We start from the raw sequence: 17837 nt of genomic DNA on the forward strand, positions 1-17837 counted from the left end.
GATAGAGATCTGGTTATTATGTAATATTTTTTTTCTCAACTAACATTTTAATTCATAACTAATACTGACGACCATATCAACTTATGAGGCACACTTAAAGGATTATAATAGTTGAAAAAAAAGCTTACTCCACTTTTAAAAATAGAGGGTGTTTTTCTTCTTCCCTAGGGAGAAGCAGGGGTTTTTTCACTATTTAAACCTAGGGCACTTACAGCAATTTTAACATTGGTTTATTTTAACACCAACGCTTCTTCTTACATCTAGAGTTAGAATCTTTAATCCACCCCATATTTTTTATGTGTTATAGGGAAACAAGGGTTGCTTTTCTGTAGCATAAAAAAAAGGGAAGAATTTCAGTCTATGTCTTCCTTCCCTCAGCTGAGACTTGACTCTTCTCGTACTTTGAATTTGGTGTTTTTTGTGCTGTTTTTGTACATATTATCATTTTGGTTCTCTTTTTTTTTTTTCCACAGGACAGAGAATAAAGTATTTGTAAAGTCATATTTTGGGCAGTGAAAAAGTTAATATTTTGCCGGGGCAGGAGAGGGTTCTGTGATTGTGTCCTGGTTTACAATACAACATACATATTCTATTACCATCTGAGAAGTGTGATCATCCTTATCTCTGTGGGAAATGTCTTCTGTTGATGGGCCATCACTGATAAGGGTGATCATCCTTATCTCTGTGGGAAGTATCTTCTGTTAATGGGCCATTGAGTCCTACTGTAGAACTGATAAGATTACTTCATCCCATTGGGAGATGCTCCAGCCAGGAGGATGAGCCAAGCCTTTCCTACCTAGATAAAAACTGAGGTTTAGAACGCCAAAAGCAGCCTTTCTCCACTGGATTCCAGAGGAAGAACCAGGTTCTTATCCACATCATCGCTGGACCCTTTGGAGGAAAACTGCACCAGCACCCTGACTGACAGGGTATCAGGTTGTATTCTGACTCTGTCAGTGGTTTTATTTTTATTATTGCATGTATTTTGTTTTTTTCTTCTTTTTTTCCTCTTCCCTATTAAAAATTGTATTACTGACTTGAAGTCTCACTGGTTTTGCTTTTCAAACCAGTACATTTATTGGCGCCCAATGTGGGGCAAGAAGGTACTGAGAAAAAAGTCAGCATTACAATTTTGAATTTTGCCAGCCACCTATTCACCATGATTCTCAACATGCTTACGTGGGTTTTATATCTTACTCTCTATATTTTTCCGCACATGGGGAACTATCTGCCGGTTGTAATGCTCCTGTGTAGACCAGGGTATGGTATAAAAATTGCTTTATTGGTCTATTATGTCTATTGCATGATAACCTCTGAGGCAATGAACATCATTCGGAATATATACTCAACTTTGTTTGTTTGTCCTAGTCTAGGCTGCTACATCTGGGGTCTCAACAATCGCACCCAGCCCCTGGGGGGAGGGGAAAAGGATGATTTTTTCCAATCTTTCAGGCATGGCACAGCAGTTTTTGGAAATGTTGAGTTCTCTCTGGATGCCAAGGACAGCATAATATTGTTGTTAGTTCTGCTTTGTCTTCTCTGCACAGCCTGCAACATGCTTAGAAACAAAACACTACATGGTATAGTGCAGCGTATTCTTGAGGAAGAGGAAAAAAGAAACAAATCTACTGCGTCCATGTCTGCACAGACTGTCACAAAGGAGAAAAGAGCCAAAAGAAAAGCAACAGCATCCGTCTCTACACAGACTTTTATCCAGGAAGAAGGAACCAAAAGTGCCACCAGCATCTCCACACAAACTGTCACCGAACCAGAACAGCCCAGACCAGTAGCAGTTGCCCCCGTTCAGAAGAAGAAATCAAAGAGCAAATCAGTTTGCATAGTCACTGATGAGGACGTGGCAGGACCTTCGCACCCAGCAGAAGAGACAGAGCCAGAAATCATCACTCGCTCTCTATCCCTGGGTGAGCTGCGTGACCTGCGGAGGGAATTCACCCGCCAGGCAAACGAGTCCATCCTGACCTGGCTGCTCCGCATCTGGGACGCTGCAGCCAATGACACAGTTCTGGATGGAAGTGAGGCCAGGCAACTGGGATCTCTGTCCCGGGATGTGGTCATTGACCAGGGGATCGGGAAAACCCAAGAAACCCTCAGCCTCTGGCGGCGACTGTTGACAAGTGTGAAGGACAGATACCTTTGTAAAGAAGATCTCCAGGTGCACCAAGGAAAATGGAGCACAATGGAACAAGGTATCCGATGCCTGAGGGAATTGGCTGTGCTGGAGATCATTTTCTCAGAAGATGAGAGATTTCCTAAGAGCCCAGACTGTGTCCGGTGCACCTCACAGATGTGGTTGAGATTCGCACGGCTTGGACCAGAGATATACTCCCGTTACCTGGCAACGCTGCAATGGAGGGAAGGTGAGGACATGGTAGGCGTCTTGGCCAATAAACTAAGAATTTATGAGGACACTGTCACTGCCCCATTTCGTACCCATGTCTCAACCGTGGAAACAAGGCTGGTTGAGCAAGTCCGGAGCTTGATTGAAGAGGGCCATCAGAAGCTTAAAAAAGAACTTAAGGCAGAAAACTACCAGATCTCACCAGAACCAACAAGAGTCTCTGCCATTAGGAGCCGGCGTTTCCCAGCCAGGGAGAAAGGACACACTCCACGAGGTAACCTCTGGTTTTTCCTTCAGGAGCATGGAGAAGACATGAGGAAGTGGGATAGAAAACCCACCTCCTCCTTAGCAGCCCGGGTACGTGAACTGAAAAGAGGGACACCGAACATAAGAAGCTCACCTAGAGTCAACGCTGCTCCAGTCTCTCGTGCACAGAACTCCAAACAGTATCAGAACGATGATATGACTGATCCTCTTGAAGGGACCTCAAGAACCTATCTACAGGAAGAGAGCAACGTGTACCAAGACCAGGAATAGAGGAGCCCTGCCTCTAGCCAGGTAGAGGAGAGGGACAATCGGATCTACTGGACTGTGTGGATCCGATGGCCTGGCACATCTGACCCACAAAAACATAAGGCTTTGGTTGACACCGGCGCCCAATGTACCCTGATGCCATCAAGGTATGTAGGAGAAGAGTCAATCTCTATTTCTGGGGTAACAGGAGGATCCCAGCAGCTGACTGTAGTAGAGGCCGAAGTGAGTTTAACTGGGAAAGGGTGGCAGAAACACCCCATCGTGACTGGCCCAGAGGCCCCATGCATCCTCGGCATAGACTATCTTCGAAATGGGTATTTCAAAGACCCAAAGGGATATCGCTGGGCTTTTGGGATAGCTTCTGTAGAGACAGAAGACATCAGAAAACTGAATACCTTACCTGGTCTCTCAGATGACCCCTCTGCTGTGGGACTATTGAGAGTTGAAGAGCAACAGGTACCAATCGCCACAACAACAGTACACCGTCGGCAATACCGTACCGACAGAGACTCTGTGACTCCCATCCATGAGATGATTCGTAAACTGGAAAGCCAAGGGGTGGTCAGCAAAACCCACTCACCCTTCAACAGCCCCATCTGGCCTGTGCGCAAGTCTGATGGAGAATGGAGATTGACTGTGGACTATCGTGCATTGAATGAAGTGACTCCACCGCTGAGCGCTGCCGTGCCAGATATGCTGGAACTCCAGTACGAGCTGGAGTCCAAGGCAGCAAAGTGGTACGCCACCATTGACATTGCCAATGCATTTTTCTCCATTCCTCTGGCAGCAGAGTGCAGGCCTCAGTTTGCTTTCACCTGGAGGGGGGTGCAGTACACCTGGAACCGACTGCCCCAGGGGTGGAAACACAGTCCCACCATCTGCCATGGACTGATCCAGGCTGCACTGGAAAAGGGTGAGGCTCCTGAACATCTACAGTATATCGATGACATCATTGTATGGGGGAGCACAGCAGGGGAAGTCTTCGAGAAAGGAGAGAAGATTATTCAGATTCTGCTGAAGGCTGGTTTTGCCATTAAGCAAAGTAAGGTAAAGGGACCAGCTCAGGAAATTCAGTTTCTAGGAGTCAAATGGCAAGATGGACGTCGTCAGATCCCAACAGAGGTAATTAACAAGATCACCGCTATGTCTCCACCAACCAACAAGAAGGAAACACAAGCTTTCCTAGGTGCCATAGGCTTTTGGAGAATGCACATCCCTGAGTACAGCCAGATTGTGAGCCCTCTCTACCTGGTTACCCGCAAGAAGAATGATTTCCACTGGGGCCCTGAACAACAGCAAGCCTTCACCCAGATCAAGCAAGAGATCGCTCATGCGGTAGCCCTTGGTCCAGTCAGGACAGGACCAGAGGTAAAGAACGTGCTCTACTCTGCAGCTGGAAATCATGGTCTATCCTGGAGCCTTTGGCAGAAGGTACCTGGTGAGACTCGGGGTCGACCACTGGGATTCTGGAGCAGAAGCTACAAAGGGTCTGAAAACAACTACACTCCCACAGAGAAAGAAATTTTGGCTGCCTATGAAGGAGTTCAAGCAGCCTCTGAAGTAATTGGCACTGAAACACAGCTGCTTCTAGCACCTCGACTACCGGTACTGGGCTGGATGTTCAAGGGAAAGGTTCCTTCCACACATCATGCCACTGACACTACATGGAGCAAATGGATTGCCCTCCTCACTCAGCGCGCCCGTATTGGAAATCCAAATCGCCCTGGGATTCTGGAAATAATTACAAACTGGCCGGAAGGTGAGACTTTTGGGTTATCTTCTGAAGAGGAGGAGCAAGTGGCACGTGCCGAGGAAGCCCCACCATACAATGAGCTACCGGAGACTGAAAGACGATATGCCCTCTTCACTGATGGTTCCTGCCGAGTTGTAGGCACTAACCGAAAATGGAAAGCTGCAGTATGGAGCCCCACACGACAAGTTGCACAAGCTACCGAGGGACAAGGTGGATCGAGTCAGGTTGCAGAGTTAAAAGCCATCCAGCTGGCTTTAGATATTGCCGAACGGGAGAAGTGGTCAAAGCTCTATCTCTACACTGACTCATGGATGGTAGCTAATGCTCTGTGGGGATGGTTGGATCGCTGGAAAAAGGCCAACTGGCAGCGCAGAGGGAAACCCATCTGGGCTGCTGAGATTTGGCAGGACATTGCCACCCGAGTAAAGAAGCTAACCGTGAAGGTTCGACATGTGGATGCGCATGTACCTAAGAGTCGAGCTAATGAAGAGCATCACAACAACGAGCAGGTGGACCGAGCTGCCAAGGTAAAAATATCACAAGTGGATCTAGACTGGCAGCACAAGGGAGAATTATTCCTAGCTCGTTGGGCCCATGATGCCTCTGGTCATCAGGGGAGAGATGCAACATACCGATGGGCCCGTGACCGAGGGGTGGACCTTACTATGGACAGCATCTCACAGGTCATCCAGAACTGTGAGACCTGTGCCACAATCAAACAGGCCAAGCGGGTGAAGCCTCTGTGGTACGGTGGACGATGGTCAAAGTACAGGTATGGGGAAGCCTGGCAAATTGACTACATCACCCTTCCCCAAACCCGCCAAGGCAAGCGCTACGTACTGACCATGGTGGAAGCAACCACAGGATGGTTGGAAACCTACCCTGTGCCTCATGCTACTGCCCGCAACACCATCTTGGGCCTAGAAAAACAAGTCCTTTGGAGGCATGGTACCCCCGAAAGAATTGAGTCAGACAACGGAACCCATTTCAAGAACAGCCTTATCAACACCTGGGCCAGAGAACATGGTATTGAATGGATATATCATATCCCTTACCACGCACCAGCTGCCGGGAAAGTTGAACGGTGCAATGGACTCCTTAAAACTACCCTGAAGGCACTCGGTGGGGGAACCTTCAGAAATTGGGAAATGAACTTGGCAAAAGCCACCTGGATGGTCAACACCAGAGGGTCCATCAATCGAGCCGGTCCTGCCCAATCTGAACCCCTGCACACAGTGGATGGAGACAAAATCCCTGTGGTACACATGAAAGGTATTTTAGGAAAGACTGTTTGGATCAATCCCACCACAGGCAAAGGCAAACCAATCAGTGGGATTGTTTTTGCTCAAGGACCTGGTTACACTTGGTGGGTAATGCAGAAAGATGGAGAAACCCGCTGTGTACCGCAAAGAAACCTTATTTTAAGAGAGAACTGTGTGTAGGGTTTCATTCTGTATTATATGTAAATATATAGGGTATTGGTTTGGGTATAATGTAGATGGTAATAGAATAAGGGGTGGATTATGTCCTGGTTTACAATACAACATACATATTCTATTACCATCTGAGAAGTGTGATCATCCTTATCTCTGTGGGAAATGTCTTCTGTTGATGGGCCATCACTGATAAGGGTGATCATCCTTATCTCTGTGGGAAGTATCTTCTGTTAATGGGCCATTGAGTCCTACTGTAGAACTGATAAGATTACTTCATCCCATTGGGAGATGCTCCAGCCAGGAGGATGAGCCAAGCCTTTCCTACCTAGATAAAAACTGAGGTTTAGAACGCCAAAAGCAGCCTTTCTCCACTGGATTCCAGAGGAAGAACCAGGTTCTTATCCACATCATCGCTGGACCCTTTGGAGGAAAACTGCACCAGCACCCTGACTGACAGGGTATCAGGTTGTATTCTGACTCTGTCAGTGGTTTTATTTTTATTATTGCATGTATTTTGTTTTTTTCTTCTTTTTTTCCTCTTCCCCATTAAAAATTGTATTACTGACTTGAAGTCTCACTGGTTTTGCTTTTCAAACCAGTACAGATTGTTTTTAGGTGGGGCGGCCGGAGCTCTTTACCATAAGGAGCCTTCTAAGGCCGCGCCGGGGCCGGGCTGGGATTGTAGGGCCCGGCCAGAAAGCGGAGATGAGTTTTTTGGTTGTAAGGTTGTTTTTTGGCGTTTGCTGTACGTGATGTTAGTGGTGGGCTGGTGGTTTTCCTTTTCCTTTTGCCAGCAGCCGAGGTTGGGGCCCTTGCCAGATCGGGGCCCAGCTGTCTCTCCCCCAGGCCGTGTGGGCGGTGAGGCAGGCCTTTTTTCCACCTTTATCTCTTACTGTTCACTTCCTCTTGCTGGAAACGGGATTGTTGGAACACTTTAGAGGAGACGGCTTATCCATAGTGTTCTGTTTTAAATTGTCTAAAACCGTGTGAGACAGATGGCTTCACATAGGAACATCCCCAGGGCTGCTGAGGGGAAGGCACCACTTTATTTGTTGTGAAGAGAAGTAATCAAAATCCGCAACCAACAAGCTGCAAGGCAGAACGGAGTGGGAATTACAGAAATAAAGGCCTTGAAAAGCAGCTTAGGAAAGCGGCTACTTCCTAGACAGTGCCAAACCCTCCGACCTGGCCTGGCCGGGCCCAGGGCTGGCTGCCCTTGGGAAGGGAAGGGAAAGGGATGGAGCTGGGGTGGGGGCTCTGTGGCCATGGAAACGAGAGAACCACGGGCCAGCGCGTCACAAAGGGGCAGCCCCGCAAGGGGCTGTGAAGGTTGTGGTTGACACGGACACAGTGGCAGGAGACACGTCTGGCTCTGCCTGTCTGTGCCGACTGCTGGCGATTGGAGTCACCCCACCTTGTTCTAGGGCTGGGGACCGAGCTCCTATCGCCGTCTGCTCCGAGACAGTTCCCAAATTCAACCCCAGGTACTTCTGCGAGACAGAAGCACGGGTTCAAAGATGGATTTTACTGGAAAAGGAAAGACCACGGAAGGAAAAGGTGAGGATAGAAAGGAGCTGAAAGGCCCGAGTCAAATGGAGACAAATTCCACCAGATTTCCGGGAAAATTGGTCCATGGTGGTCAGTTCTGGCTCTGTGTCAGAGTTGGTGGCTGTGAGCTACAGGTGATCTTGCCAGGACAGCCCTGGCATCACAACATTTTCTCATTAGCTTACTCATTATGTTTTGTCATTAGCGTCCTCTTCTTTTCACAGTAGCCAAATCACTCAAACTTTCTGTCAGGACAGGGACTGTGGCCACAGCTGACCACAAACTGGACACGGTCATGAGACGCAAGTTCTGTTCCTTTGTTTGCCACCAATGTCAGGTCTCACAACAGATAAATTTCCTGTTCTTCCTCTGCTTGCTAATTGGGTCTAACACTGAGAATGATATTAAGGTGCTATGAAAACGCCAGCAAGTCCTGCCTGCTTGCTGAGAGCTCTTTGTAGTTTGCAGAAACAGCAGTCACAGCTGTGTGGGTCTTTATTGGGTGTTCACAGAAGCCACACTAGAGAAGGAGTTTTTTTCCCCTCTTCCCATTGGAGCCATCCAACTTTCTGTTCAGCCATGGTAACTCAATAGTGTTCAGAGGAATAGTTCACAGGCTAGGTCCTTGAAAAATGAAACCTAAGAAATTCTCACCAAAGTTCAAGAATCCTGCAAATGCCCCACCCATTAGACATGTTTATGATAAAGATGGGACTTCACCTAACTCAGTTCATCCCTTGTGAGGCTGGTTCAGCCTCCCACAGAGGTAAGGTGGGAGCTGGGCCGCTCTCTGGTGGGAGGAAGGGTCTTGTGCCAGCCTGGAGAGCCTGTGCACATTGCCAGGGAGCAGTTGTGCCCTGCAGGTGCCCCCTGCCATGAGCTGTGCTGCTGCCAGTGCCCCGTGGAGCTGTAGGGCTGCTGAGCTGTGGGGCAGGGAGAGGAGCAGGAGGCTGCATGTGCAGCTGAGCCATTGCTGGGAAGCACAGGGCTCTGGGCTCCCTGCTGTCCCAGAGCAGCCTAGAGGCTAGGAAGTTCCCCTGGGAGCTCTGTGGAAGTGGCTCAGGGTGTGATCCTGTGGCCTGCCTCAGGTGGCTGCTGTCAGGTGCATGTTTCCCTGTGCAGCTAGTTTCCAGGAAAGTTTCCAGGAAATGTCTTCTATGAAATATGGAGCTTCAGATGCTTTAGGTTTGCATTGCAGCCTCTGTTACAGTTTTATATCTCTACTTTCCAGGCCTGACTGGCTACCCTCTTGCCAAGAAGTTTTCCCTGGCAAATCCTTCTATGCTCCTTCCCTCCAAGCCATTGCCTCCCATCCAGAAGGACTCTCCTTCCACCAAGCCAAGCACGGTGTCCAGAGGAGAGCACGAGACTGGGAGAAACGGCACCAGCTGCGAGGATAAAATTAGAAATAACAGGGAGCTGAGTTCAGAAGGAAAAGAACAGATGGTAAGGAGACCGAGCTAAGTCCTGTGTGATAGATTTTCAATTTCTGCACTGTAAGCAGAGCTCAGAGAGCTTTTCCTGTGGTGTGAGCACATGGAACCAGCTGGGCCAAGGAAGAGCTCAGCTGGACACTGCACTTCTGGGAAGTGTCTGAGAACACGCTGCCTTTGCAATGGGTGTGTAGTGCAAACTTCACATCCTCAGCATGCATCAATGGCAGGAGAAGTCTTTGAATGGTTTCTGGGCTCTGTCATAATTCCTTGTCTGACTTATGACTGAGAAAAGCCCAAGAATCAGGCCAAGCTGCTTCTGCTGTCCAATCTGCCAAGCAAGCATGTTAGATTTTATAACCTACATGTATTTTTGAACCATGGCTGTGTCAGGGATATGTATTCCATCAGCTGTGTCTGCTTGCTAAGGAAAAAAGGAGTTTGCTGGAACAGGCAGTGCTACAAAGTCAGTTCCAGGTGGTCTCAGCTTTTGAGTTGTACAGCCATGGCCTTGTACACAGCTGTCTCTGATGCTATTTCTAGATTTCGTCAGCTTCTGGGCAGCTGTGTGCTCTGGCATGGCTTTGTCCAGAGGGAAGGGATGGGAGGTGGCCATGGGGAGAGCAGCTCAAAGCCCAGGCACACAATTTCCTTTGCAGCAGGGCCAGCACCTGCAGTTGTTTTGGGTTTACCATGGGGTGCAGGAGGAGGCAAATGAGCAACAGCTTTGGCAAACAGAATGTCCAATCAAAGGCTGATGTACTTGATTCCAGCCTTGCTGAGGAAGGGCCCAATGTATTCCTGACAGGATCTAATCCTTCCACTGCAGTTCAAACAGGTCCTGATTTGGCCCTTTAGTTGTGCCAGAAATGATGGGATACTGAGGAAGGGCGTTCATCTGTCTCCACTGCCTCCACCTCCCTTCCTGGCCATGGCATGGGGGCCCTGGAGAAATTTGGGCAGGCAGAGACCTTCCAGAGAGCAGCAGGGCAGGGAGCTCTGCTGAACTTCCTAAATGCCAGTGAGCCTGAGATGATGGAGGTGTGGGAGCTGGAGAGCACGGAGCATCGCGAGAGCTCAGCAGCTTCTGGGCTGAAAGGCTGCTGGGCAACTGTAAGAGGGAAGGGCAGCAGCAGAAGAATTGAGGGGCTTGAGAAAAGCAGGTTTTGACATCCTGCAGAATGGCTTTGTGGGGACTTGGCTGGAGATCAGCACTGGCTGTGAGGTGCCTAAGGGACAGGGAGAGAACAGTGATCTGAACCTGTTCCCATACCATCCCAAAGGCCCGTGGAGGCCGTGGCACCGCAGAACATGGTGATACCAAACATGTGGATTCCAGCTGGGATCATAGCCACACTTGCAGTGAACTGAGCCCAAGGAGAGAGTTGGCAAGTCTAGGGCATGAGCACGCCCTCACCACTTGCCTTTTCATTCCCCATGCTAGGCCAAGCTACTCCAGCAGTTTGACTGGTCTTTTCCTGCCAGGTCCCAGTTAAAAGCATGGCTAAATGTCTTCAGCCATCAGTGAGGAAGGGCTGAATGCTTCATCTGAGCACTTTGTACCACTCTTTCCAGGCATCCTTGCTGTATCCCAGAGGTGGGGATATGAAGAAGGGGTCATTGGGACTGCCTTTGATCCCCCCTATACCCAAGGCAGTCAGTCCCGGTGTTGGCAGTGCTGCAGGGTCTCTGCACTGCTCTGTGCAGCTGGATGTCCAAGAGTCCCAGGAGATGAGGTAAGCCAAGGTGTCTGCTGCTCCACTCTGCTGTTCAGCTCCCTCTTGCCATCTTGTGAGGTTCCTTTGCACAGTCAGCTCTCTCCCATGTATTTAGGGAAACCTCTGTGTATTCACCATTTGGCCCATCTGTGATGATCCAGCTCCATGTCAAACCCCACACCATGTGTCCCAAGAGCAGAGGTGGTGGTGGTGGGGAAGAGGAGGCAGGGCTTAAAAGCACCTGAAGATGGGTCCTCTGCTGGGCTTGGTATTGATTCCCTCTGTAATGTTTGTGGTGTCATTTGGGAGCTGTATTGCATGGCTCTGGATCCTGCAGATCTTTGAATACTGTGATCCTTGACTGGCAACTTCAGCACCGGAAAACTCTGTTTGGCCAAATATTGGATGCTGGAGGGGTGTCTCTGTCTTTACGTGCTGCTTCTGTAAATGTCAGGCATAATTTCTCTGTGCCTTGGACGACACTGTGAAATGAGAACCCAGCTATATTTTCCGGGTATAGATGTAAAATCCTATCAATGTTTAATATTTAGGTCTGGGATTAAAACAGAGAGGGCAAGGAGGTACAGAAGAGCTGTAGTACTGTACCTGATGGGAAGATATTGGCTTGTATATATATGAGAAAATGTAGCTGTCAATGTAGCTTATCTGAAGGACAGCAATAATGAAGGAGTCACAAAAATGTCATTCCAACTGGAAAGCTTTGGTAGTGCATTGAAAGTGCAATGTGAATACCCTTGCCTAGCAGTTGAGTTGGAAAAAGGCTTTTCCTTCTTGAGACAGCCATGAGGTGGAATATCCTTCTCAGGATACTGCCGTGTTCGGACCACATGTAGCACGAGACTGGTACTAGTGAGAGCCACAAGCAGGCAAAGTCAAGCTTTGTCAGCAGAACCAAAGTAGCTGCCCTCCCTGCAGACTCGTGTCTCAGCTTAGCAGCTCCTGCTGCTTGAGGGAGGCTGCAGGAGCCCCTTGGCTCCAAAAGGAAAGTCAGCAGAATTGGGGAGTTATGGTGCAAGTTGAGGAATGACTGCTGAGTTTCAGCTGGAGCTTGGCCAGCTCTGCCTGGCTGCAGCAACTGAATGCTTAAGGACAATTAATGAGCTTTGCATCTTGTTGGCTTGATGTGTTGCATTTTCTTCTTCATCAGAGGCACCAAGCAAGGAAGGATTGCTACACCTGTTCCTTCCCTTCTCTTTCTCCCTCCTCATATGTTCTTGTGTTTTCCATTTTCTCAAGGCCACGATCAAGCAGCAGCATCAGAGAGAAGAAGTCTGAACATGCAGGTAGGTACAGGGCATGTCTGTCTTAAAATTACTACTAGAACCTTGAATTAGAGGTGATATTTTGAAAGCTTTGTTAAAAATCATTCTTTTAAAAATTTCTTTAAACTCATTTGAATTCCTTGATGGGCTCAGTGGACTATCCCAGAGCCCAGTCACTGGGAGTGTGCTGCAGTGGTGTAGTGAAAATTCCTGCATTGTGAATCTTGAGTGGCAAGAGCTGGATTGGGACCTTGGGGCCCTGGAAGTGCAGTGCAGGAAAAGGAAACATTCCTGTCCATCCTGCACACGCCTTTTATCTCCATGCAGTCTTTCTCATGTCAGAATTAGCAGAGAAGAAGAAGGCATTTATCAGGAAATTAGAAATCCTCTCAATCCATCCTCCTACCCTTGAAGGAGATAACATTTCCTTGAGGCAGATTCTGAACTGAAACCTTTGACATCTGAAAGAGAGTCATGGACTATCAAAGCCATTGCCTGGTTTTGCTCTGGGAGAAAGAGGGGAAACTTTCTGTGAGAGAAAGTCCTTTTGAATTTTCCAGTTATGGAGATGGAAACTTTCAAAGGGATGCAGCCTATGCAGGGTCTGAGTCTGTCATCCTCTGACAGCACAAGCCCAGAGCCACCTGTGGAATGTTCACAATGACAAATCTCTTGCCTGACTCTCTCTGCCTGTGTCAGTGTTGCAGGCTGAGGCTGGGGGAGGAGATGCCTTCTGCCTTGTCCCCCTGTCCCTGCCTTGCCTGATCCCTGACAAGTAGAATTGTGCCAGACAAACTGCGGTCTCTGGTGCGTCTGTGCCAGCCAATGCCTTTGAGTTGAAAGCCTCCATCAAAGCCTGTTGTTGTTGTTCCTTTGCCATTCTGGGGCACGTCACGATAGGAGAGATGAAATTTGAAGAAATAATTAGTTGATGAAGAAAGCAGATGAGATTTCCAGGTCCCTTTGCTCTGGGTTATTTCTGAGAAATCCTGGGTTTTGCCCCTTTGGAATGACTCCTTAATTGGTGATATGCAGCTGGAATGCTTAATGCAGCTAGGGAGAAGTATTGCTCAGTAAGTAAGGTGACGTTTTTGCTGGATTCATTTTGGACTAGAAATGTGCAATTTCGTTAAATATTACCTGTTGTGCTTTCATAAATTGACCTGTACATTCTCTATGGATAAATAAAAGATTGATTTAAGGATGTTCTTCTTTTTATCATCTGCCGTCTTCCATTCCCATTAAGGAAAGTTTGAATTGCTTTTAACTGCCATGATGAGAAATGTTTTGATGCAGGTCTTGTTCATACTGGATTTGGGTGTGTCTGCAGGAAAGAAAGCAGGGAATAAACCCACAGGACAAGTATTTGAGCAGAAGTGGAACGTTTGAAAGCTAATTTGTTCCCTAAAGATTTGGGCTCCTTGAATACTGAGGATATGTAATGGGGAGCGCAAAGCTTCCTTCACTTGTAACATGGGGTGCCATTGTTCTTGTACCATCACTTCCTTTGTTGTAAAGCGAAATAAAAGCAACCAAGAAAACCCAACCCAGAACCGAGTGGGACTTAGAGAAACAAAGGCCCTGAAAACTAGCATCTGAAAACAACTACTTCCTAGGTGTAATTGTCAAATACTTGTGATCACTGTGGTTTGCCAACTGTTTGGAAGGAAAGGGATCCCAAAGTACTTGATGGGCAATGAGTAATACATAAGGAAAGGAGTAGAAGCTCTCTCTCCTGGCTTGCCAGCTCCATACCGTTCAGAGGAATTACAGTGATGCTAGTTTCATGGAAAAAACATCAACAACAACAAAAAACCACAAAGTGATTTTCTGATTAATTCAAAACTCCCTTGTATTCCTCATCAATTAGATGATTGTTTGTAAAGGTGGGAGTTCACCTAACTCACTTTTTCCCTCGTGAGCCTGGCTCAGCCTCCCACAGAGGTAAGGTGGGAGCTGGGCCGCTCTCTGGTGGGAGGAAGGGTCTTGTGCCAGCCTGGAGAGCCTGTGCACATTGGCAGGGAGCAGTTGTGCCCTGCAGGTGCCCCCTGCCATGAGCTGTGCTGCTGCCAGTGCCCCGTGGAGCTGTGGGGCTGCTGAGCTGTGGGGCAGGGAGAGGAGCAGGAGGCTGCATGTGCAGCTGAGCCATTGCTGGGAAGCACAGGGCTCTGGGCTCCCTGCTGTCCCAGGGCAGCCCAGAGGCCAGGGAGTTCCCCTGGGAGCTCTGTGGAAGTGGCTCAGGGTATCCTGTGGCCTGCCTCAGGTGGCTGCTGTCAGGTGCATGTTTCCCTGTGCAGCTAGTTTCCAGGATAGTTTCCAGGAAATGTGTCCCATGAAACATGGAGCTTCTGATGTTTTAGGTTTACATTGCAGCCTCTGTTACATTTTGTTTTCCCACTTTGCAGGTCTGAGTGGTGACTTTATTGCCGAGAATCTTTCTGGGTCACCTCCCTCTATGCTCCTTCCCTCCAAGCCGTTGCCTCCCATCCGGAAGGGCTCTCCTTCCTGCAAGCCAATCACAATGTGCAATGGAGAGGAAGAGAAAGGGAAAGATGGCACTGGCTACAAAGATATCAGTAGAAACAGTGCGGAGCTGAGTTCAGAGGGAAAAGGGAGTGAGGTAAGGATACCAAGCTAAGTCCTGTGTGATAGATTTTCAGTTTCTGCACTGTAGTGATTCCTAGAGAGGCTGATCTGGAAGAGAGACCGCGCATAGTTAAAGGAATACAGTAGGTGATAATTAAGAGGCCTTAAAAGGATACACCTTGGGCAGTACAAGAGCCTGGCCCGGGCTACACCCAGGAGGGATCCAAGATGGATCCCGCTCATGAGTTTTTACACTTTTATAACCTTTGGTCAACTTATATAGTAGGGGTTAATTGTCCAGTTACAGCTTCAGGTCACCAAGTCCCATCCTTCTGGTCCACTCCCGGCGCTTTCCCATTGTTTATGATTTTTAGGTAATGGTTGTCCTTGATTCTTAAGCTGGAAAAAGATTGCTGTGTCTAACTGCCCTGAGAAGAGAACCTACCAACACTTAATACGAAGTTCAGAGTCCCACACCAAGTCAGCACAGAATCTGAGGAAAGTGAAAGCTAAAACTTAAAGCATCAAGAGGAGGGAGTCTGAGAGCTTTTCCTGTGGGCTAAGCCCATGGAGGCAGCTCAGCCAAGGAAGAGCTCAGCTGGACACTGCACTTCAGGCTGTCTTTGCAATGAGTGTGTAGTGCAGACTTCACAATCCTCAGCATGTATCAATAGCAGGAGAGGTCTTTGAATGGTTTCTGAGTTCTGTCATGGCTTTTCCTGTCATATGGCTGAGAAAACACCAAAAGCAAGTCAGGGCAGCAAAAGTTGCCCAAAAGGGAAACCATCCTTCTTCATTTAGTAACGTAAGGGTAACTGTGAACCATGTCTAAGCCTTGGTGTTTTTTTTCTGTCAACTCTGTCTGGCTGGGAAGGAAGAAGTTGTTTGCTGGAACAGGCAGTGCTACAGAGTCAGTTCCAGGTGGTCTCAGCTTTTGAGTTGTACAGCCATGGCCTTCTACACAGTTGTCTCTGATGCTATTTCTAGATTTCTGGGCAGCTGTGTGCTCTGGCATGGCTTTGTCCAGAAGGAAGGGATGGGAGGTGGCCATGGGGAGAGCAGCTCAAAGCCCAGGTACACGATTGCCTTTGCAGCAGGGCCAGCACCTGCAGTTGTTTTGGGTTTGCCATGGGGTGCAGGAGGAGGCAGATGAGCAACAGCATTGGCAAACAGAATGTCCAATCAAAGGCTGATGTACTTGATTCCAGCCTTGCTGAGGAAGGGCCCAATGTATTCCTGACAGGATCTAATCCTTCCACTGCAGTTCAAACAGGTCCTGATTTGGCCCTTTAGTTGTGCCAGAAATGATGGGATACTGAGGAAGGGCGTTCATCTGTCTCCACTGCCTCCACCTCCCTTCCTGGCCATGGCATGGGGGCCCTGGAGAAATTTGGGCAGGCAGAGACCTTCCAGAGAGCAGCAGGGCAGGGAGCTCTGCTGAACTTCCTAAATGCCAGTGAGCCTGAGATGATGGAGGTGTGGGAGCTGGAGAGCACGGAGCATCGCGAGAGCTCAGCAGCTTCTGGGCTGAAAGGCTGCTGGGCAACTGTAAGAGGGAAGGGCAGCAGCAGAAGAAATGAGGGGCTTGAGAAAAGCAGGTTCTGACATCCTGCAGAATGGCTTTGTGGGGACTTGGTTGGTGATCCGCACTGGCTGTGAGGTGCCTAAGGGGCAGGGAGAGAACAGTGATCTGAACCCGTTCCCATATCATCCCAAAGGCCAGTGGAGGCTGTGGCACCGCAGAACATGGTGATACCAAACATGTGGATTCCTGCTGGGATGGTCTCTCCCTCACCAATTCCCTTTCCTATGCCACCCTTCCCCTTCCTAGGACAATCTGCTATATATGATATTGACTTTTCCTGTCAGGGCATGTGTAACTGTCTTGAGTCATGAATGAGGGCAAGGCTGGATGCTATATTTGAGCACTGTGTACCACTCTTTCCAGGCATCTTTGCTGTATCCCAGAGGTGGGGATATGAAGAAGGGGTCATTGGGACTGCCTTTGATCCCCCCTATACCCAAGGCAGTCAGTCCCCGTGTTGGCAGTGCTGCAGGGTCTCTGCTCAGCTCTGTGCAGCTGGATGTCCAAGAGTCCCAGGAGATGAGGTAAGCCAAGGTGTCTGCTGCTCCACTCTGCAATTCAGCTCCCTCTTGCCATCTTGTGAGGTTCCTTTGCACAGTCAGCTCTCTCCCATGTACTTAGTCAAACCTCTGTGTATTCACCATGTGGCTCATCTGTGATGATCCAGCTCCATGTCAAACCCCACACCATGTGTCCCAAGAGCAGAGGTGGTGGTGGTGGGGAAGAGGAGGCAGGGCTTAAAAGCACCTGAAGATGGGTCCTCTGCTGGGCTTGGTATTGATTCCCTCTGTAATGTTTGTGGTGTCATTTGGGAGCTGTATTGCATGGCTCTGGATCCTGCAGATCTTTGAATACTGTGATCCTTGACTGTCAACTTCAGCACCGGAAAACTCTGTTTGGCCAAATATTGGATGCTGGAGGGGTGTCTCTGTCTTTACGTGCTGCTTCTGTAAATGTCAGGCATAATTTCTCTGTGCCTGGGACGGCGCTGTGAAATGAGAACCCAGCTATATTTTCCGGGTATAGATGTAAAATCCTATCAACGTTTAATATTTAGGTCTGGGATTAAAACAGGGAGAGTAAGGATGTACAGAAGAGTTATAGTGTTGTACCTGATGGGAAGATATTGGCTTGAATATATGTGAGAAAATGTAGCTGTCAATGTAGCTTATCTGAAGGACAGCAATAATGAAGGAGTCACAAAAATGTCATTCCAACTGGAAAGCTTTGGTAGTGCATTGAAAGTGCAATGTGAATTCCCTTGCCTAGCAGTTGAGTTGGTAAAAGGCTTTTCCTTCTTGAGAGAGCAAGGAGGTGAAATATCCTTCTCAGGATACTGCCGTGTTCGGACCACATGTAGCACGAGACTGGTACCAGTGAAAGCCACAAGCAGGCAAAGCCAAGCTTTGTCAGCAGAACCAAAGTAGCTGCCCTCCATGCAGACTCGTGTCTCAGCTTGGCAGCTCCTGCTGCTTGAGGGAGGCTGTAGGAGCCCCTTGGCTCCAAAAGGAAAGACAGCAGAACTGGGGAGTTATGGTGTAAGTTGAGGAATGACTGCTGAGTTTCAGCTGGAGCTTGGCCAGCTCTGCCTGGCTGCAGCAA

The 17837-nt window shown here is 48.6% G+C and overlaps 1 protein-coding gene across 1 annotated transcript in view; it reads left to right on the forward strand.

Moving 5' to 3' along the window:
* Positions 1-5096: 5096 nt before the first annotated feature.
* LOC134042004 (serine/threonine-protein kinase pim-1-like) overlaps positions 5097-17837 on the forward strand; it is a gene marked incomplete at its 3' end in the record, with an annotated part of 49057 nt that continues 36316 nt past the window's right edge. Inside the window, exon 1 of the mRNA XM_062489077.1 lies at positions 5097-5110. Within this exon, the coding sequence (XP_062345061.1) occupies positions 5097-5110 (14 nt within the window). The remainder of the gene's footprint in view (positions 5111-17837) is intronic.

The sequence above is a fragment of the Cinclus cinclus genome, chromosome 3 (assembly GCF_963662255.1).
Source record: "Cinclus cinclus chromosome 3, bCinCin1.1, whole genome shotgun sequence".
In the NCBI taxonomy this organism is placed as follows: Eukaryota; Metazoa; Chordata; class Aves; order Passeriformes; family Cinclidae; genus Cinclus; species Cinclus cinclus.